This window comes from Rhincodon typus, chromosome 4, assembly GCF_021869965.1.
Source record: "Rhincodon typus isolate 14 chromosome 4, sRhiTyp1.1, whole genome shotgun sequence".
Classification (NCBI taxonomy): domain Eukaryota; kingdom Metazoa; phylum Chordata; class Chondrichthyes; order Orectolobiformes; family Rhincodontidae; genus Rhincodon; species Rhincodon typus.
Window position 1 is genome coordinate 121168498 of NC_063335.1, and position 17186 is coordinate 121185683.

Here is a 17186-nt window from a genome sequence, read left to right on the forward strand (position 1 = left end):
AATAAAAGAGCAGATTTGTGTAGCTGTTGAGAATTCACTTGGAGGGGAAGGGAAGGGAGAGAATGAATCAGGGGAATGGATTGATAGGTCATCATGTCACCCAAAACTGTTTTGTATTTTCACACATTCAGACAGTCAGACTTTATAATCATATAAATGAATGCAACTTAAGCAGTTTTAACTTCTGACTTTGAAGGACAAGTATGAGTTGCATTTTCACCCTTTTTTCACAACCTCATGATATCTCAAAGTGCTTTACCATTTTTGAAATGTAGTCAGTGTTCAGTGTGCAATAAATGACAGCCAATCGTATAGAGCAACTGGAGCCTCTGTCATCTTCAGCGTCTCTGAATTTTAAATTGGATCAGTTGTCAATGCAGCATAATAACTTACAGGGGCATGCAAAAGAATGGAGTGGGATTAACTAGAATGCTCTGGGGAACAGCCAGCTCAGACTCAATAGGCCAAATTCATTATTCTTTTCTGTTGTATGATTGTGCTTCTTGTCCTTTCTGTTGTCCTTTATTATCATTGACCACAATTCTTTCCATTTCTTGGTCTCTTGCCTGTCTCCTAGCTCCTTGCTTCTATGAAATGTTTGTAGTGTGCAGAATACTCGCTGGTCTCTCACTCATTGTGTTTTCTCCCTCTCTTGCTGCCTTTTTATCTGTCGTGCCTTGTCATTCCCCCCATTTCTGGTCACCTGTTGGATAGCTGGAAACAAGCTTAAGACTTCTAACCTGTGATAATAATTCAATAGTTTGTGTGGCTTTTCAAGTGTGTTGTATGCTTTAATAAAATTAGGGCTGATCTTCTACCTCACCTTCCTACCCTATTCCCGTAGCCGTCAATTCTCTTAGCATCCAAAAAGCTGTTCATCTCATATACCCCACCGATTGAGCATCCAAAGCTATCTGGGATCGAGAATTCCAAACATGGGTGATACAGGTGTTCTATTTGAATTGGAAACCATTCTGCAGAGACAGTATAAACTACTTACTTGAGTTTGATATGTAAAAGGGTTATTAATTTTGAGATTTGAGATTAATTGCTGTTGCAGAACATAATTGGTGAAAGGCACAGTGTAATGTGTTTTCTCGATTCTTTTTAAAAGAACATTACAATATTATTTTAGCTCATATGAATGGAAGTCAATAGGGACTCAGAAAATTCAATTTAAAACAGCACTTATTTGATTTTTGATGACACTTTTATATTTTTCAATTTCAGCTTGAGGTTCAGTCGTGTTGTGTATTCTTTCCAAATGAGAGTCTGCCATCTCCAAGTACCATAGTGGCAGGTGACATCCCAGGGACGGTGAGGAATTGGTACCATACTGAAGTGAATATGCCTGGGACTTTGGTCATCTGCTTACCTCAGATAAAAGTGATAAGTGCTGGCCACAAATACATGGAACCACTACAGGAGATTCCTTTTGTCATTTCACGGCCTATTCTGGACGAAGGTAAATTCTATTTGCTGTTCCGGTTTAGATTTGTCTGCTCAGTTTCTTGACTTGAGCCTCTTTCAGTCCTTGGCACAGCATCTACAAAGTTTTGAGGGTCACGCCAAAATGTATTAATTTACTCTTCATTACTTTAAAGTAAAAAGTTTCTTTTGTTCTGCAATTCCTTTCATTAATTCCAGATACTAAAGTTATTGGCTTAACTTGCATCATTGTCTTTACTACTGGTTACTACTGAGGGTTTGATAGAGTAGATGTTGAAATGTTATTTCCACATGACCCTTTGTTTTTGATTTCCTTTCACCAAAGTACAGTAACACTAATGAATCCAAAGGGAAATTCGGAAGAATTTTCTTTCACCTAAAGGGTGGTTATAGATTGGAACCTACTATCACATGGAGGAAAAACAGAGGTCGCTGGAAGCTCAGCAGGTCTGACAGTTCTGAGGAAGGGTCAGTGCTCTTGAAACTTTAACCTTGTTTATTTCTTCACAGATGCTGCTAGACCTGCTGAGCTTTTCCAGCAACTTCTGTTTTTGTTCCTGATTTACAACTTCCACAGTTCATTTGGTTTTTATCACATGAAGTAATTGAGGAACCCTAGCTGAAGCTACATAAATGTGAGAGAAAGGAATACGAGAGCATCCGTGATAAGCTGAGCCAAAGTGGATTGGGAAGAATTTTGTATGAGGTACAAACACCAGCATAAACCATTTAGACCACATGGCAGGAAATTCTTTGAGATCAAAACTTTTATAGATTTACAAAGTAGATTAGGGAGATAGTAGAACAATGGTTTGTTTTGTGACTAGTAATCTAGAGGTCTAGACACACTGGGGATATGTGTCCTAATGGCAATTGATGGAACTTAAATTCACATAAGTACCCTTCAAACCCATGACCACAACCACTTCGAAGGACAAGGGGATCAGATACATGGGAATGCCACCACGTCCAAGTTTTCCTCAAGCCACACACCATCCTAATTTGGAATTATATTGCTATTCCTTCAGTATCACTTGGTAAAAATCCTGGAAATCCCTAATGGCATTGTGGATCAACCTACACCAATGGACTGCAGTGTTTCAAGAAGGCAGCTCACAACCACCTTCTGAAGGTCAACTAGGGATGGGGAATAAATTTTGGCCTAACCAGCGATGCCTATGTTCCATGAATGAATTAAAAAAAATAACATTCGAAGTGAGATTTTAACTGTTACATCTATCACAAGTCTAATTTTAGATTAAGAGTCAGCTTCTTGCTAAACAGGTGAAGAGAGGTGAGGTGGTCGAAAGAAGTTGGAGATATAACCTGAAGGATGCTCTCCTAAAAAGTGCTGACCTAAATGCTGTGAAGCAAATACAAAGAGACCTAGGTGTATATGCACATAAGCTACTAAAGGTGAAGTGAACAGTTAATAAATTGTAAAGTATAGTATACTTTATTCAAAAAGACATGGAGTACAGGAGCAAGGATGTCCTGCTGAACTTGTAGAAGAAACCAGTTAGATCACAGCTGGTGTATTGTGTACTGTCCTGGGCACCATGCTATAGGAAAGATATGAATGGTTTGGAGAGATGACAGAGAAGTTTGTGAGAATAGTTCCATGGATGAGAAATTTCACATTTGAAGATAGATTGGAGAAGAAGGGCCTGTTTTGATTGGAGAGTAGATGGCTCAGAGGAGATCCAATAGTAGTTTTAAAAACCAAGTAGGCCTGGACATACTGGATAGGGAAGAAAGTGTTTCCTTCTATAAAAGGATTGGGAATGAAGGACACATATAATTTAGTTTACAAAGAAGCAAGCATTATGTGAGGCAGTTTTTTTTCACATAGTGAGTAGTTGGGGTCTGGAATTCACTGGAAGTTTGGTGGAGGCTGGTTCAATTGAGGCATTCGGGAGGGTACTAGATAATTGCATAAGTAGCAACAATATTCAGGGTTAAATGGAAAAGACAGGAGAATGGCACTGAATTATGATGCTCATTTGGAGTACTAGTGCAGACACAATGGGACGGGTTTCCATCTGCAATGTAACAATTCTGTGAATCTGTGTTTATTTTTGTGTAAATCACCAAATAAATATTTCTTTTACCTAGAGGGTGGTTACAGATTGAAACCTACTATCACATGGAGTAAAAACAGAAGTTGCTGGAAGCTCAGCAAGTTTGGCAGCATCTGTGGACAAAAATCAAAGTTAAAGTTTCAAGTCTACTGACCCTTCCTCAGAACTTACAGACTTGAAACTTTAACTTTGATTTTTGTCCACACATGCTGCCAAACCTGCTGAGCTTTTCCAGCAAAAGCTGTTTTTGATCCTGATTTAGTGCATCCACAGTTCTTTCGTTCTTTTATTTTCTAAGTGAATGGAAGTTAGGGCTAGCACTTAACAATGTAAGGGACTCATTTAGTGAGAAAAGGTGCGTTTTTACAATGTCATTGAACTTATCCGCCCAGAAAGGGAACAAGTGAGACTCCTGAATCTCATTCTTTCACGTAGAAAGTTCTTCCTAGATACCTTAGCACATTTTAATTTTATATTCTTTACGCATTTTATTATTTATCATTTTTGTGTGTTTCTTCTTTATGCTTTATTTCAACTTTTCTTTCTCTTTCTGCCCTAAGTTGATTCATATTCACCTAATTTGTTTCTGCAATTTTCCGGTTTCTTTTAGTTTCCTTAAGCATTAGGAGGTAATGAGATGGACTGTTGGTCCCATCGTTCACTAAAACTCCAGTTGAACTATTGTCCTCACCTCCCGATTGTCACCTTACACCAATCTGTGATGCAAAATACTTTCAATCTGAAGAGTGAGCAAAACAACCTAGATGTTGAGCCACACTGCAAGATACCTTACAATGGTAGAATTAGTTAGGTCAAGATGCACATGGTTGATGTGACCAATTTCAAGTCCAGCATCAAGAGTGTGAGAACTTGCAGGTAAGTGATATGATTGCCAAAACTGAATTTGCGGTTCATATCTGAGCTACCCATTTATAACTGAGGAGAAGCAGATGTTTTACCTTTTTGGCACAAGTTTTATTCAGAAGAATGTGCTTAAGGATGACTGTAAGCGAGCTATGTATTTTAGCAGTGATCTATTAGTAGAACAAATAAGCAGATTACATTTTTATACAGTAGAAAACACCACTCTGTTCATGGTATTTTCTTCTCAAATGGTTTGCCTCATTTGAAGACTTTTACTGTCAACCTCACAGAGACTGTTGGCTTAATCATGCTAACTGATGGCAAACCTCAAGGTGGAGGAATGTCTTAATAAAATAAATAACATTTTTTGTAGATGGGTATCCAAATCAGAAATAGTGCATTAATCACATCTAGAAAGTCTATTCCAGTAATGATCCAAGCTACCTTTGCTCTGACTGTGCTATTGCCAGTAAGTGTCTGTTTTCATATTACATAAGTAAAAATTCGGCTGCAGTGAGTCACGGCCTATAACATCACTTCAGGGTCTGATGAGTTTCATGAACCATTCACATTCTGCTTTTGTGGTTAATGACATCAGTAGATTCCCTCAATTGTTTTGTCAGTTAAATATGTTAGTTGTTATTTCATAACATAGATCATAGAGATGAAGTAAATATACATATGTTTCTTTCCCTCACTCGACTTTTTGCCTGATTCCCATGTTTTGATTATTGATATTGCACTTGCACTGCTTTTGTCATTTTTAAAGTTAGTTTTCGTTCTTTTGCTGTTCACATATTTTCTCTTTGCATTTTTAGTATCTCATTCTTATTTTTCTCATTCCCGCACTTCCACTGTTTATTAAATAGAAATGTGGAGTTGCTCCCTTTTAAATTAATTTGCATGGAGACTTGTGGTATTCGGAGCAGCTAGTAGGCTGGAAGAGAATGGAAAGAGTGCTAGTACACATTTTCGGGAAGCATGACACAGATATGCTTTATCTGACAACTGAGGTCACATGCTGAGACATCCCAGGAACTGATCCAAAAATTTGTAGATGTTCTAGTTTGTTTGACTTGACAAAACAGTGTAACTGCGGCTGATTGATTCACTGCAAAATGTACTTGAAATGGCCCTATCCACATCAACACATTGATCTTTTTTTCTCAAAGTGAGTGGATAGGCATTTAATCGACTTGGATGACCTAGATGCCGGTTATCTTGGTACTCTTAAATTTTACCTGTCCCTCTGCACAGGCAATGAAGGTATGCCTCTAAAGCTGAGCAGCTTTGTTTAAGAATGTGGATCAGGACTCAATGATGTTGTTAGGTCTCATTTTCATTTTAACCTGTTGATGATGGCAGGGAATCTTGTTTGGTCTTTCTTGCGTGGTAAAATTGATCAGGAAGAGGATTGATAAGAACAAAAGATAGGTTTTTTAAATCTGCCTTTCGTGGATCAAAGCATAATATGTTTCTTTGGTGTCTCACAAGGAAATTTGAGAACTTCCAACCCCTCACCGACCTCCACTTCACACCTCTTCTGTATCTCTCCCCACACCCACTTCTCTCTCTGTTTGTCTCACCTACACGCACATGCACTCACACACACTCTTTGACATTGAATTGTGTAAGCAATTTCAAACTCACAAGTTGTCTCACCAAATTCTAAGTTTGTCACTATTCAAGACACCACAGACTGTAATATAAATAAACAAGAATGGCATTTGTGTCCCTCCTTTCACAACTTAAGGAGGCCTCAAGGTGCTTCAAGTACATCTCATTAGGTTGACAAACACAGCAACCCTCTTCCACCAGGAATTCACTTTTTTTGGCTTTTGTAATGTGGACAAAGTACCAGCTAATATCTGATACAGCAGTGAAAATAATAATCTGTTTTCTGCTCTGTATGTTTGAAGAGATGTTTACTAGGTTATTAAATCATCTCCATATATTCTGTCCTTAGATTTTTCATGTCCGCCCAAGCCACTGGGATGGTTGGTGATTTACACCCAAGTGATCTCTTACATGTTCACTGTTGTTTCAGCCTTAATTATAAATTCTGCTCTGGGTGCAGGCTTTCTGATCCAGATGCTAAAGTGGTACCAACTTTGTCAAGTTGACATTTTGTCATCAGTTATGATTGGTTGTCATAATATCTTAGCATTACTGTAATCTCTATTTCCAATTCATGTCCAAATTTAATACAGTCACTTTGTAGTTTTAAGCCCTTTTGTTTGGGTCTTTTATCTGAAAATGGAAGCTTTTTCCATTCTCACCATGGTGAAATGTCGCAAAATGTGTCCTTCTTTGAGACTTTTTACTTTCTATTATGTATGTGCTAGAACAAATCAACTTTCCATGACAAGTGGAATAATGTGCTCACATTGAACAGAATTCCTAATGTCAATAGGCAGTAGAGCCGCAAATTACCTGTCACTTGTGGTTAACTTAAACTAAAAAAATTATTTTATGCTTGTCAAGTAACCCATATATAATAGCTATCACTTCTTGTACTTTTACAGCATGCGCTGTAGGTTCTGTGCAAAAATATGGTTCCTGTATATAAATGTGGTTTTATTTAGAAGACCTACGTTCCTACATTTACTATTATAAATTTGAAATGTGGCAATTGTTTAAATTAGCTTAATTGACACTCTAATTTTGCTTATCTCAATTTGTCATTTATGGTGTAAACTAAAAATGCATTCTTTTAGAAATTTTGGCTAAGAAGTATGAGTGCCAATCAGCAGTAATGTAACAATCATCTCACACAGATCAGGTTTATTTTTTATTTGTAATTAACAAATGTGCAACATCTTTTGAAATGTTCTGCTTCAGACTTTTCATCATATTTTTAGCATTTTCTGACCTTTGTGATGTATTAACAGTGAACTATAAATCTGCAGTGAAACATCTTTACTGTGCCTTACCAACAGGTTAAAAGCAAGTAAGTTGTTTAGTTTTCTGTCTGAGAATGTTTTAAATAGGCTGCAACCTGATTGCTTGTTTGAGTTAGAGTAGATTGAAGCTATAGATGAGATTAACTTTATGGATTTAAAGGCTCCATTCCATTTCGCGAAGTGGAGATAAGCAGGAGGAGTGCTGTACCAGTGAATTTCAAATATTATTTTTGGAAAGAAGCTTTGTAGGCATTGAACAAAATCCAGAATTAATTTTTATGTACTGAGCACAGACAGAAAGCAAAGCAGTTTATATTAAACAAAGACAAAAAGCTATAAAAACATTTTAGATTTTGGACAAAGAGCAAGCTACTTTTTAACTGCACAGTAGTTGTTTTCACTAAGACTTGTGGAAAAGTTACATTAGGAAAGGAATTCGCACACAGCTCTTAAAATTATAGGTAGTATTGGAAGATTTTATTAAAGTGTCATTGGCAAAGGTAAATATGAATGTAGCTCAGTAACCTTTTAATTAGATGGCGTCTCAAAAACTGAGAGAGCTAATTAAGGACTGATTTTAGATTTCAGCTTAGATGTAAGTCCTTTCTTTGCACAGTCCTGTTATGGCAGTCTGTGTTCCATAAATTCCTGAGATTTAACTGTGCCAGTGTAATTTAGTAAATGATGTCAGTTTTCAGCTGAGCTGTTGGGTAGAACACCTATCCCCATAGAGCAAAAACAGGAAAAGTTATTTGGAAATCATTTCTATAAAGAAATGATGTGGGAAGTGTCCTTTGGCTGCGTGAGTGGATCTGCTGCAGTTCTTACAATATTTCTTATCAGCCTGTTCAGAGATGTAATTGCTCTGCTGCAGTTACTAACCTTACGCTATAATAATCTACACCTGAATCGATGGCTGTCATATATGTTGGGAAAAAAACCTGGCCAGATAGGCATGTGTGTGTTAAAATGTTACAAGTTCATATGTTGTACTTTGGAAAGTATTGTGAACAATTCTTCTTTTTAGTAAAGCAGAGAACATATTAATTTCTGCTATTAGCCATCTAGCAGAACACAGATCAGCTTATTATATTCTACAAGAAGTGGTGATATTTTGAGTCCTAGAGTCATACAGCATGGAAACAGACCCTTCGGTTCAACTAGTCCACGCCAACCCTGTTCCCAATCTAAACTCGTCTCACTTGCCTGCAAATGGCCCATATCCCTCCAAACAGTTCCTATTCATATAATTGTCCAAATGTCTTTTAAATGTTGTAACAATACCTACATCCTCCACTTCCTCTAGCAGTTCATTCCACACAAAAACCACTCTCTGTGTAATTAAAATTTTGCCCCTCATGTCCTTTTTAAAACTTTCTCATCTCACTTTTAAAATATGCTGCCTGGTTTTGAACTTGTCCACTGTAGGGAAAACACCCTTGCTATTCACCTTATCTACGTCCCTCATGATTTTATAAACCTCTGTAGAGTCACCTCTCCACCTCCTACACTCCAGTGGAAAAAAAAGCCCCAGCCCTGTCCAGCCTATTTTTATAACTCCAACCCTCCATTTCCAGCAACATCCTGGTAAATCTTATCCGAACTCTCTTCAATTTAATAATACCTTTCTTATAGCAGGGCAACTAGAATTGCACACTGTAGTCCAGAAGAGGCCTCAGCAAACGCCCTGTACAACCTCAATGTGACCTCCCACCTCAAAGGTCTGAGCATTGAAGGCAAGCGTGCAAAATGCCTTCTTAACTACTGTGTCTATCTGTGATACAGATTTCAAAGAATTATGTACCTGAACCCCTCGGTCTGTCTGTTCTATATCACCTTCCAGGGCCCTACCATTAATTGTACAAGTCCTGTACAAGTTTGTTTTCCCAAAATGCAATATCTCGCATTTATCCAAATAAACTCAATCTGCCACTCCTCAGCCCATTGACCCAATTGATCAAGATCTCTTTATAATGTTAGAAAACCTTCTTCACTGTCTACTATACACCAATTTTGGTGTCATCTGCAAACTTACTAACCATGCCTCCTATGTTCTCATCCAAATCATTTATAAAACTGACAAACAAAAGTGGACCCAGTACTGATCCCTATGGAACATTGCTGGTCAAGGCCTCCAGTTCGAAAAACAAACCTCCACCACCACCCTCTGTCTCCTACTGACAAGCCAATTTTGTATCCAATTGGCAAACTCACCCTGAATCCCATGTGATCTAATTTTACTGATTAGTCTGCCATGTGGAACGTTGTCACAGGCTTAACTAAAGTCCATGTGAACAATGTCTACCGCTCTGCCTTTATCAATCTTTTTGATTACTTCCTCAAAAAACTCAATCAAGTTTGTGAGACACAGTTTCCTTCGCACAAAACCATGCTGATTATACTTAATCAGTCTTTGCCTCTCCAAATGCACATAAATCCTATCTTTAAGAATCATCTCCAGCAACTTGCCCACCACTGATGTCACACTCATGTCAGTAGTTCCCAGGATTCTTCTTATAGCCTTTCTTAAATAAAGGCACAGCATTAACCACCCTCTAGTCCTATGCCACCTCACCTTGGTTATAGATGATACAAATATTTCTGTTAGGGGCCCCGCAATTTCTTCCCTAACTTCCCACAACATCCTGGGATACTCTTGATCAGGTCCCAGGGATTTATCCACCTTTGTTTTCTAAGACCTCCAGCACTTACTCTTGTGTAATATGAAATGTTTTCAAAACATCAATATTTATTTCCCTGAGTTGTCTAGCCTCAATATCTTTCTCCACTGTGTAAACTGATGCAAAATATTTATTTAATATCTCTCCCATCTCCTGGGGTTCAAACATAGACGACCTCGTTGATCTTTAAGCGTTCCTATTCTCTCTCTAGTTGCTATTTTCCTCTTAATGTACTTGTCAAATCTCTTTTGATTATCCTTAACCTTATCTGCCAAGACTTTCTCATATCCTGTCTTTGCCCTCTTTATTTCCCTCTTAAGAATGTCCCTACACTCTTTATGCTCTTCAAGAGATTAATTTGATTTTTGTTGTCTATATCAAATATATGATTCTTTCTTATTCTTGACTAGAACCTCAATATCTTCATTCATTCTTTGTACCCTACTCTCACCAGCCTACCCTTCACTCTAACATAAACAAAATACCTGTGAATTCTCGTTATCTCACTTTTGAAAATCTGCCACTTGTCAGCCATTCCCTTACAGCAGACAGTCTACTCCAGTCAACTTTTGAAAGTTCTTGTCTCATATCATTAAAATTTGCCTTACTCCAATTAAGAATATTAATTTTATTGAGGACTTATCCTTTTCCATATCTGTTTTAAAACTAATAGAATTGTGATCTGTAGTCCCAAAATGTTCACCTACTTACACTTCAGTCACTTGCACTGCCTTATTTCCTAAGAGAAAATCAAGTTTTGCCCCCTCTTGAATAGGTACATTTTCTTGAAGACACTTAACAAAGTCCTCACCATCCAAGCTTTTAATACCATGGAAGTCCCAGTCTACGTTTGGAAAATTAAAATCCCCTACTATTACAACCCTATTTGTTAACAGCATGTTTATCAAATCTGGAATACGTTTAATCCAATCAAATTAATATAGATCATTGGGACACAATGTACTGGAATGTGTAGCTGATTGAATATAATGTCGCCTTTATCTGATTTTTTTTTTCCAAAACGTTAGTTTTGGCCTTTGGAAACACATGGGGAAGAATGGGGAATATTCCTGCTACTCGCAAATATGTAGAGCAAAATTCATAGCACCTTCTTGAAATGTGCATTATCACTGGACAAGTGCATCAATTGTTTCTCTATTGAAAGATCGGTGACTTTTATCGTCCATAAATGTGTCCTGGTATTTTATCAAAGTCACTGTAAATATGGACTGTTTTATGCAGTTTACTTCAGTGCTTTTGATACTAACTTCAACAAATCCTATTGGTTCCATAAATGACTGTCAAAAGCATTAGGTTCTCAAGAAGCACCATATTACAATCAAAATACTTCATTCTCAACAGATGCTGTTGTACCTGCTGAAATTCTTTCGTACTTTCTCTTTGTTATATTGGTGATAGAATCAATTGTGGGCCATGTGTGTATCTTTCTCTTGGATGCTGTACGGAGAAAATTTGCTAGAACGATACCAAGGTGAGAGACTTCACTAATGTGGAAACAATGGAGAAGGTAGAATTGTTCTCCTTAGAACATTAAGAGACGATTTGATGGAGGTGTTACTTTAAGAGTTTTGACAGAGTAAAAACGAGAAAATGTCAAGAGAATCAGTAATCAGAGGAAGCCCAGGTTTGAGATTTAAAACAGTCTGTGGAGGCTTGAAGAAACATATGTAATTCAGTGAGTTGAGCAAGGGAGTGAAAGATTATCGGTGGGGGGCAGGAGTAAAATGTAATTTGAGGTTACAATCACATCAACTATGATGTTAATAAATGGCAGGCATAAGTAGAATGAGGTCCGCTTCTGCTCCCTAATTCATATCTTTGTACGTATAGTAAATATATTTAATAACTTCAAGGATGCCTTAAGGACAAAATATTTATAGTCACTAACAATCTCCTAGCTGTGGTAGTGAAGACTTGTGCTCCAGAATTAGTCATGCTCTTACCCATTCTTTTTCCTGTACAACTACAAGTTTGGATTTTCCTAATAATGTGGAACATTTTCTAGTTGTGTCTCATTCACAAATGAACAGGAGTAATCTAATCTGATGAATTCCCCTATCGTCAGTCTTCATCAGGGATGAACAAAGTGACAAGCTGTCTTGCTGACAGTGCTATTAAGTGAGAATTGTTCAGCAACACCTGTGTACCATTGTTCGTTTTGGAACCTGCCCATGTGAGGCTCACTGGTGACTGTATGGTGTCCAATACCATACACAACTTCTCAGGTTGTAAAGTGATTTGTAGCTGCACACGGCAAGATCTGAACACTGTTCAAGCTTTGGCTGAAAAGTGGCAGGTAACATTAACACCACAAGTGCCTGGCAATGACAAACTCCAATAAGAGACAATCTAGCCATCTTTCCTTGACATCCAATGGCATTACCATCACTTAATCCTCCAAAATCAGGGATCCTGGGACCAGAAAGTTAACTAGAACACCCATTACTTAAAGCATTCATTCTCTCCATCACCAACGCACAGAGACAACAGTGTGAGCCATCTGCAAGATGCATTGGAATAACTTGCCAAGGCTGCTTCAATGGCATCTTCCAAACCAGGACAGGTCAGCGGATGTATGGGAACATCACTGCCTGCAAGTTCTCTTTTAAAGTCTCACATCATTCTCACTTGGAACAATCTTAGAACTCCCTCCTAATAGCACTGTGGGTGTATCTGCACAAGGTGGACTGTAGTGTTTCAAGAAAGCAGTTCACCACCATTTTCGCACAGGTAATTCAGGATGGGGAATAAATGCAGGCCCAGCCAGCAATGCTTACATCTAAACATAGAACATAGAACAGTACAGCACAGTACAGGCCCTTCGGCCCACGAAGTTGTGCCGACCTATTATCCTACTAAGATCAATCTACCTTGCATACCCTACATTTTACTATCCTCCATGTGCCTATCCAAGAGTCGTTTAAAACTCTCTAAAGTATATGACTCCACTGCCACTGCCGCCAGCGCATTCTACACGCCCACCGCTCTCTGTGTGAAGAACCTACCTCTGACATCTCCCCTATACGTTCCTCCAATCACCTTAAAATTATGCCCCCTTGTAATAGTCATTTCCGCCCTGGGAAAAAGTCTCTGACTATCCACTCTATCTGTGCCTCTCATCATCTTGTACACCTCTATCAAGTCACCTCTCATCCTTCTTCGCTCCAATGAAAAAAGCCCTCGCTCCCTCAACCTTCAAATCTGTGTATTATAGAAAAAAAAAATGCTCATATTCATCCATTTACTTCTTTCAGGTAGTAAATTCCAGTTAGAGATTTATAAAATGTCTAATTTATTTTTCTTAAGTTTCTTTTCTGTCCTCTCTCCTTTCAATTATTTTTTTCCTCCTTTTATTAACTTACTATAATTTGCTAATCTTTTTCTTATCCTATTTCTTCCTTCAGAATTCCTGTGTTCTTTTTTGATTATTAAATCCAAGTGGTTAAGGAGATAGGTAGTTGGTCCCACTATCACTCAGGTCTCAGAAGGTCTGCGCTGAATGGTGCAAAAACAGTCAAACTAACCACATATGCCTTACTCCTGCAAGATTGGGTCTATCACATTTGTTATCTTAAAAACGATGTTTTCTTAGTTCAATGAAAGCATTTTGAAGTGTTTATTTAGCTTGCCATGTATAATAAGTGATATAAATATTGAACTTACGAGCAAAAATCTTTAAAGGCTCGCAAAAAAGTCTTTTGGTATTACTAACGACAAGCAAATGGAATTTAATTAATTTGTCCCAAGCTGATTGTCAGATATCATGCTGGCTTCATCTTCTGCCTGAATAATGTTGTGATTCCTTACTTTGCTATTTTGAAAATTAATTGCAAATTACAATTTTAATATGCCCAGTAATAAAGAAACAGGAAGTAAACGTCCAAAGAAATCAGCTAAAAGACGTAAGAGCAGAAGTAGACCATTTGGCCCATTGAGTATGCTTCACCATTTATTAAGATGGTGGCTGATTTGATAATCCTCACATCTACTTTCCTTCCTTATACTGATAACCCTTGATTCTCTTACTGATTAAAAATCTATCTCACCCTTGACCATTCTTAAGTACATTGTCTCTACAGCCCTCGGTGTTTAATAATTCCATGGATACACTACCCTCTGTCCTAACTGGGTGACCCCTTAATCTGAGATTGTACTGTCTGGTAATAGACTTTCCCAGGAGGGGAAGCAATCTCTTGGCATCTACTTTGTCAAGCCTTTAAGAATCTTGTATGTTTCAATGAGGCTCCTTCTCATTATTTTAAACCCAATAACAAGTCTAATTGACTCAACCTCTCCTTTCTACAAAAATCCGTCCATATCTGGAATCAATCTCATGAATCTTTTCTGGACTGCCAACACTATCAGTATGTTTTTCCTTAGATAAGGGAACCAAAACTGTTTGCAGTACTCTCGAGTGGTGCGGTCTAACTAGTGCCTTGTATATGATTTTTTTACTTTATTCCCTTTGAAATAAAAGCTAACATTCCATTTGTCTTCCCTATTACCGTCCCAATTTGTCTTACCAATTATGAACTTGTTTGTTAGCTTTTTGTAATTTATTAAGAGGACTGGCAAATCCCTCTCTGTTGCAGCTTTCTTCAGTCTTTATCCATTTAATTAATATTCAGCTCTTCTGTTCCTCCTACCAAAGTACATAACCTTACATTTTTCTACAATAAATTCTACCTGCCAAGTTCTCGCTCACTCACTTAATCTGTCCATATCTTTCTGTAGACTTTTTGTGCCATTCCTCGCTTGTGTCATTTGATAACTTGGTAATTGTACATTCACTTCCCTCATCCAAATCATTAATATGTTGCAAATAATTGTACCCCTTGCATTGATCCCTCTGACAGTACACTTGTAATAGTTTGCTATTCTGAAAGTTCCCCCACTTAGCCTAACTCAGTCTTCTATTTGTTAGCCAATCCTCAATTCATGTTAACATACTACCCCCAACACCATAAATAGCCTCAGAGATAGTAGGAACTGCCGATGCTGGAGTTTGAGACAACAAGGTGTAGAGCTGGATGAACACAGCAGGCCAGGCAGCATCAGAGGAGCAAGGAAAGCTGACATTTCGGGTCTGGACCCTTCTTCAGAAATAGGGAAGGGGAAGGGGGCTCTGAAATAAATAGAGAGGGGGGGGGTGATGATAGAAGGTGGATACCAAAGGGTTGCAGTGGGCGAGAGATCCACTGAGGTCTTTCAGGAGGGAGGAGGGTAACTTCTTCAAGGTAGGCATCCTTAGAAGAGGCATTGCAGTGGGGTTAAAACTCACTCAGAGATAGTAGGAACTGCTGATGCTGGAGTCTGAGACAACAAGGTATAGAGCTGGATGAACACAGCAGGCCAGGCAGCATCAGAGGAGCAGGAAAGCTGACGTTTCGGGTCTGGACCCTTCTTCACTGTAAATAGCCTGATGTGCAGAACTGCATTGACCACCTCTTGGAAATATAAATAGATTACCTCTACTGGTTCTCCTTTATCCTCCTGTCTGTTACCTCCTTAAAACTTTCAAATACATTTGTCTGGAATATTTTCTCTTCATAAAGCTATGCACACTCAGCTTGACTATATTCATATTTCTGAAGACATTTCTGTACATTCTGAAGAAGGGTCACTGAATCCAAAAGCTAACTTTGATTTCTGTCTACAGATGCTGAGTTTTTCCAGCAATTTGTTTTTATTTATGTATTTGTAAATGTTCTGCTGTTGTATCGTTCATGATAGACTTTAACATTTCCCTATAATGATGTTAATCTAAATTTTTTGACTCCTTTCCTTTTCCAATCCTCTGGGACATTCCATAAAAGAGGATTCTTGGAAGATTACTACCGGTGCATTCTCTGTCATTGTAACTACTTCGTTTAGTGGATGCAACTGATCAGGTGCAGGAGACTGCTCCTATGATGCTGCTTGGCCTGCTGTGTTCATCCAGCTCTGCACCTTGTTGTCTCGGATTCTCCAGCATCTGCAGTTCCTACTATCTCAGGTGCAGGAGACTTATCAGTGTTTAGTCTCATTAGTTTCCCTAGTTTCTCATTTTCATGTTTATTTCCTCTCCCTCTTTTGCCCCTTGATTGTTTTGTAATTTTGAAATATTGTTAGTGTTTTCTATAATGAAGATTGATGCAAAGTATTTATTCAACCCCTCTGCCATTTCCTGATTCCTCATTATTGTTTTCCCAGCCATAATCTCTGAGGGGCCAGTGATCACTTTCACCTTTCTCTTAGTTTTTGCATATTCAAAGATGCTCTTGCTGTCCATTTTTATATCATTTGCTAGTTTACCTTCAAAAATTATTTTCTCCCGTTTTGTTATTTTTGGTCATCTGTTGTTGCTTTTTACAACTTTCTCCATCCTGTAATTTACCATTAACCTTTGACACATTGCAAATGTTTCCTTTCAATTTAATACTATCCTTAATTCCCTCAGTTTCCCAATATTGGCTTATCTCCTTCCTAGAATCTTCTTTCCTCACTGGGATATTTCTTTGTTGTGATTTGTGAACTATTTTTTGAAATGTCTGCCATTTTTCCTCAACAATCTTTTGTGCTAAACTCCTTTCACAGTCAAATCCAGTCAACTCTGTCCTTTGCTTTTTGCAGTTCCCTTATTAAAGCTCAACACAATTACTTCTGACCCAATTTTTCACTCCCAAAATCAATGCTCAATTCTGATACAGTTTGGTCGCTGTTTCCTTGGCAGTCTTTTATTCTGAGGTCATTTACGAAACCTTCCTCAATTACACTTTATCAGATCCAAAATAGCCTCAGTTGACTTTAATCACACCATTAAAGATAGTCTACCAGAATTTGTGTTGTGTTTGTAATCACTGAATACTGCCAAATGAACCATGTCTAGATAACTAAAATATGGTGCTTTATTCCATTCAGTAATCATTGCCTGACTTTGAGTCTTCAAATTTATGTCACGCAAGCATTTCTTGTCATTCATATAGTTCCAAGTCAGGATGGTGTGTGTTTCTCAAAGAGAGACTTGCAGGTGGTGTTCCCATCTATCTGCTGCCCTTGTCCTTCGAGGTTCTAGAGCTCACTTGTTTGGAAAATGCTGTCAAAGAAGCCTTGGTGAATTATTCCAGTGCATCTTGTAGTTGGTACTGTGCTGGTGCTGTGCACCGTGAACCTTGGTGGTGGTGGTGGTGGTGGTGGTCGGGAGGGGG

The 17186-nt window shown here is 38.2% G+C and overlaps 1 protein-coding gene across 1 annotated transcript in view; it reads left to right on the forward strand.

Annotated features, from left to right (window-relative positions):
- The window catches only part of LOC109929757 (intermembrane lipid transfer protein VPS13B), a 310493-nt gene that overhangs the window by 291168 nt on the left and 2139 nt on the right, over window positions 1–17186 (forward strand). Inside the window, exon 5 of the mRNA XM_048596229.1 lies at window positions 1231–1465. Within this exon, the coding sequence (XP_048452186.1) occupies window positions 1231–1465 (235 nt within the window). The remainder of the gene's footprint in view (window positions 1–1230; window positions 1466–17186) is intronic.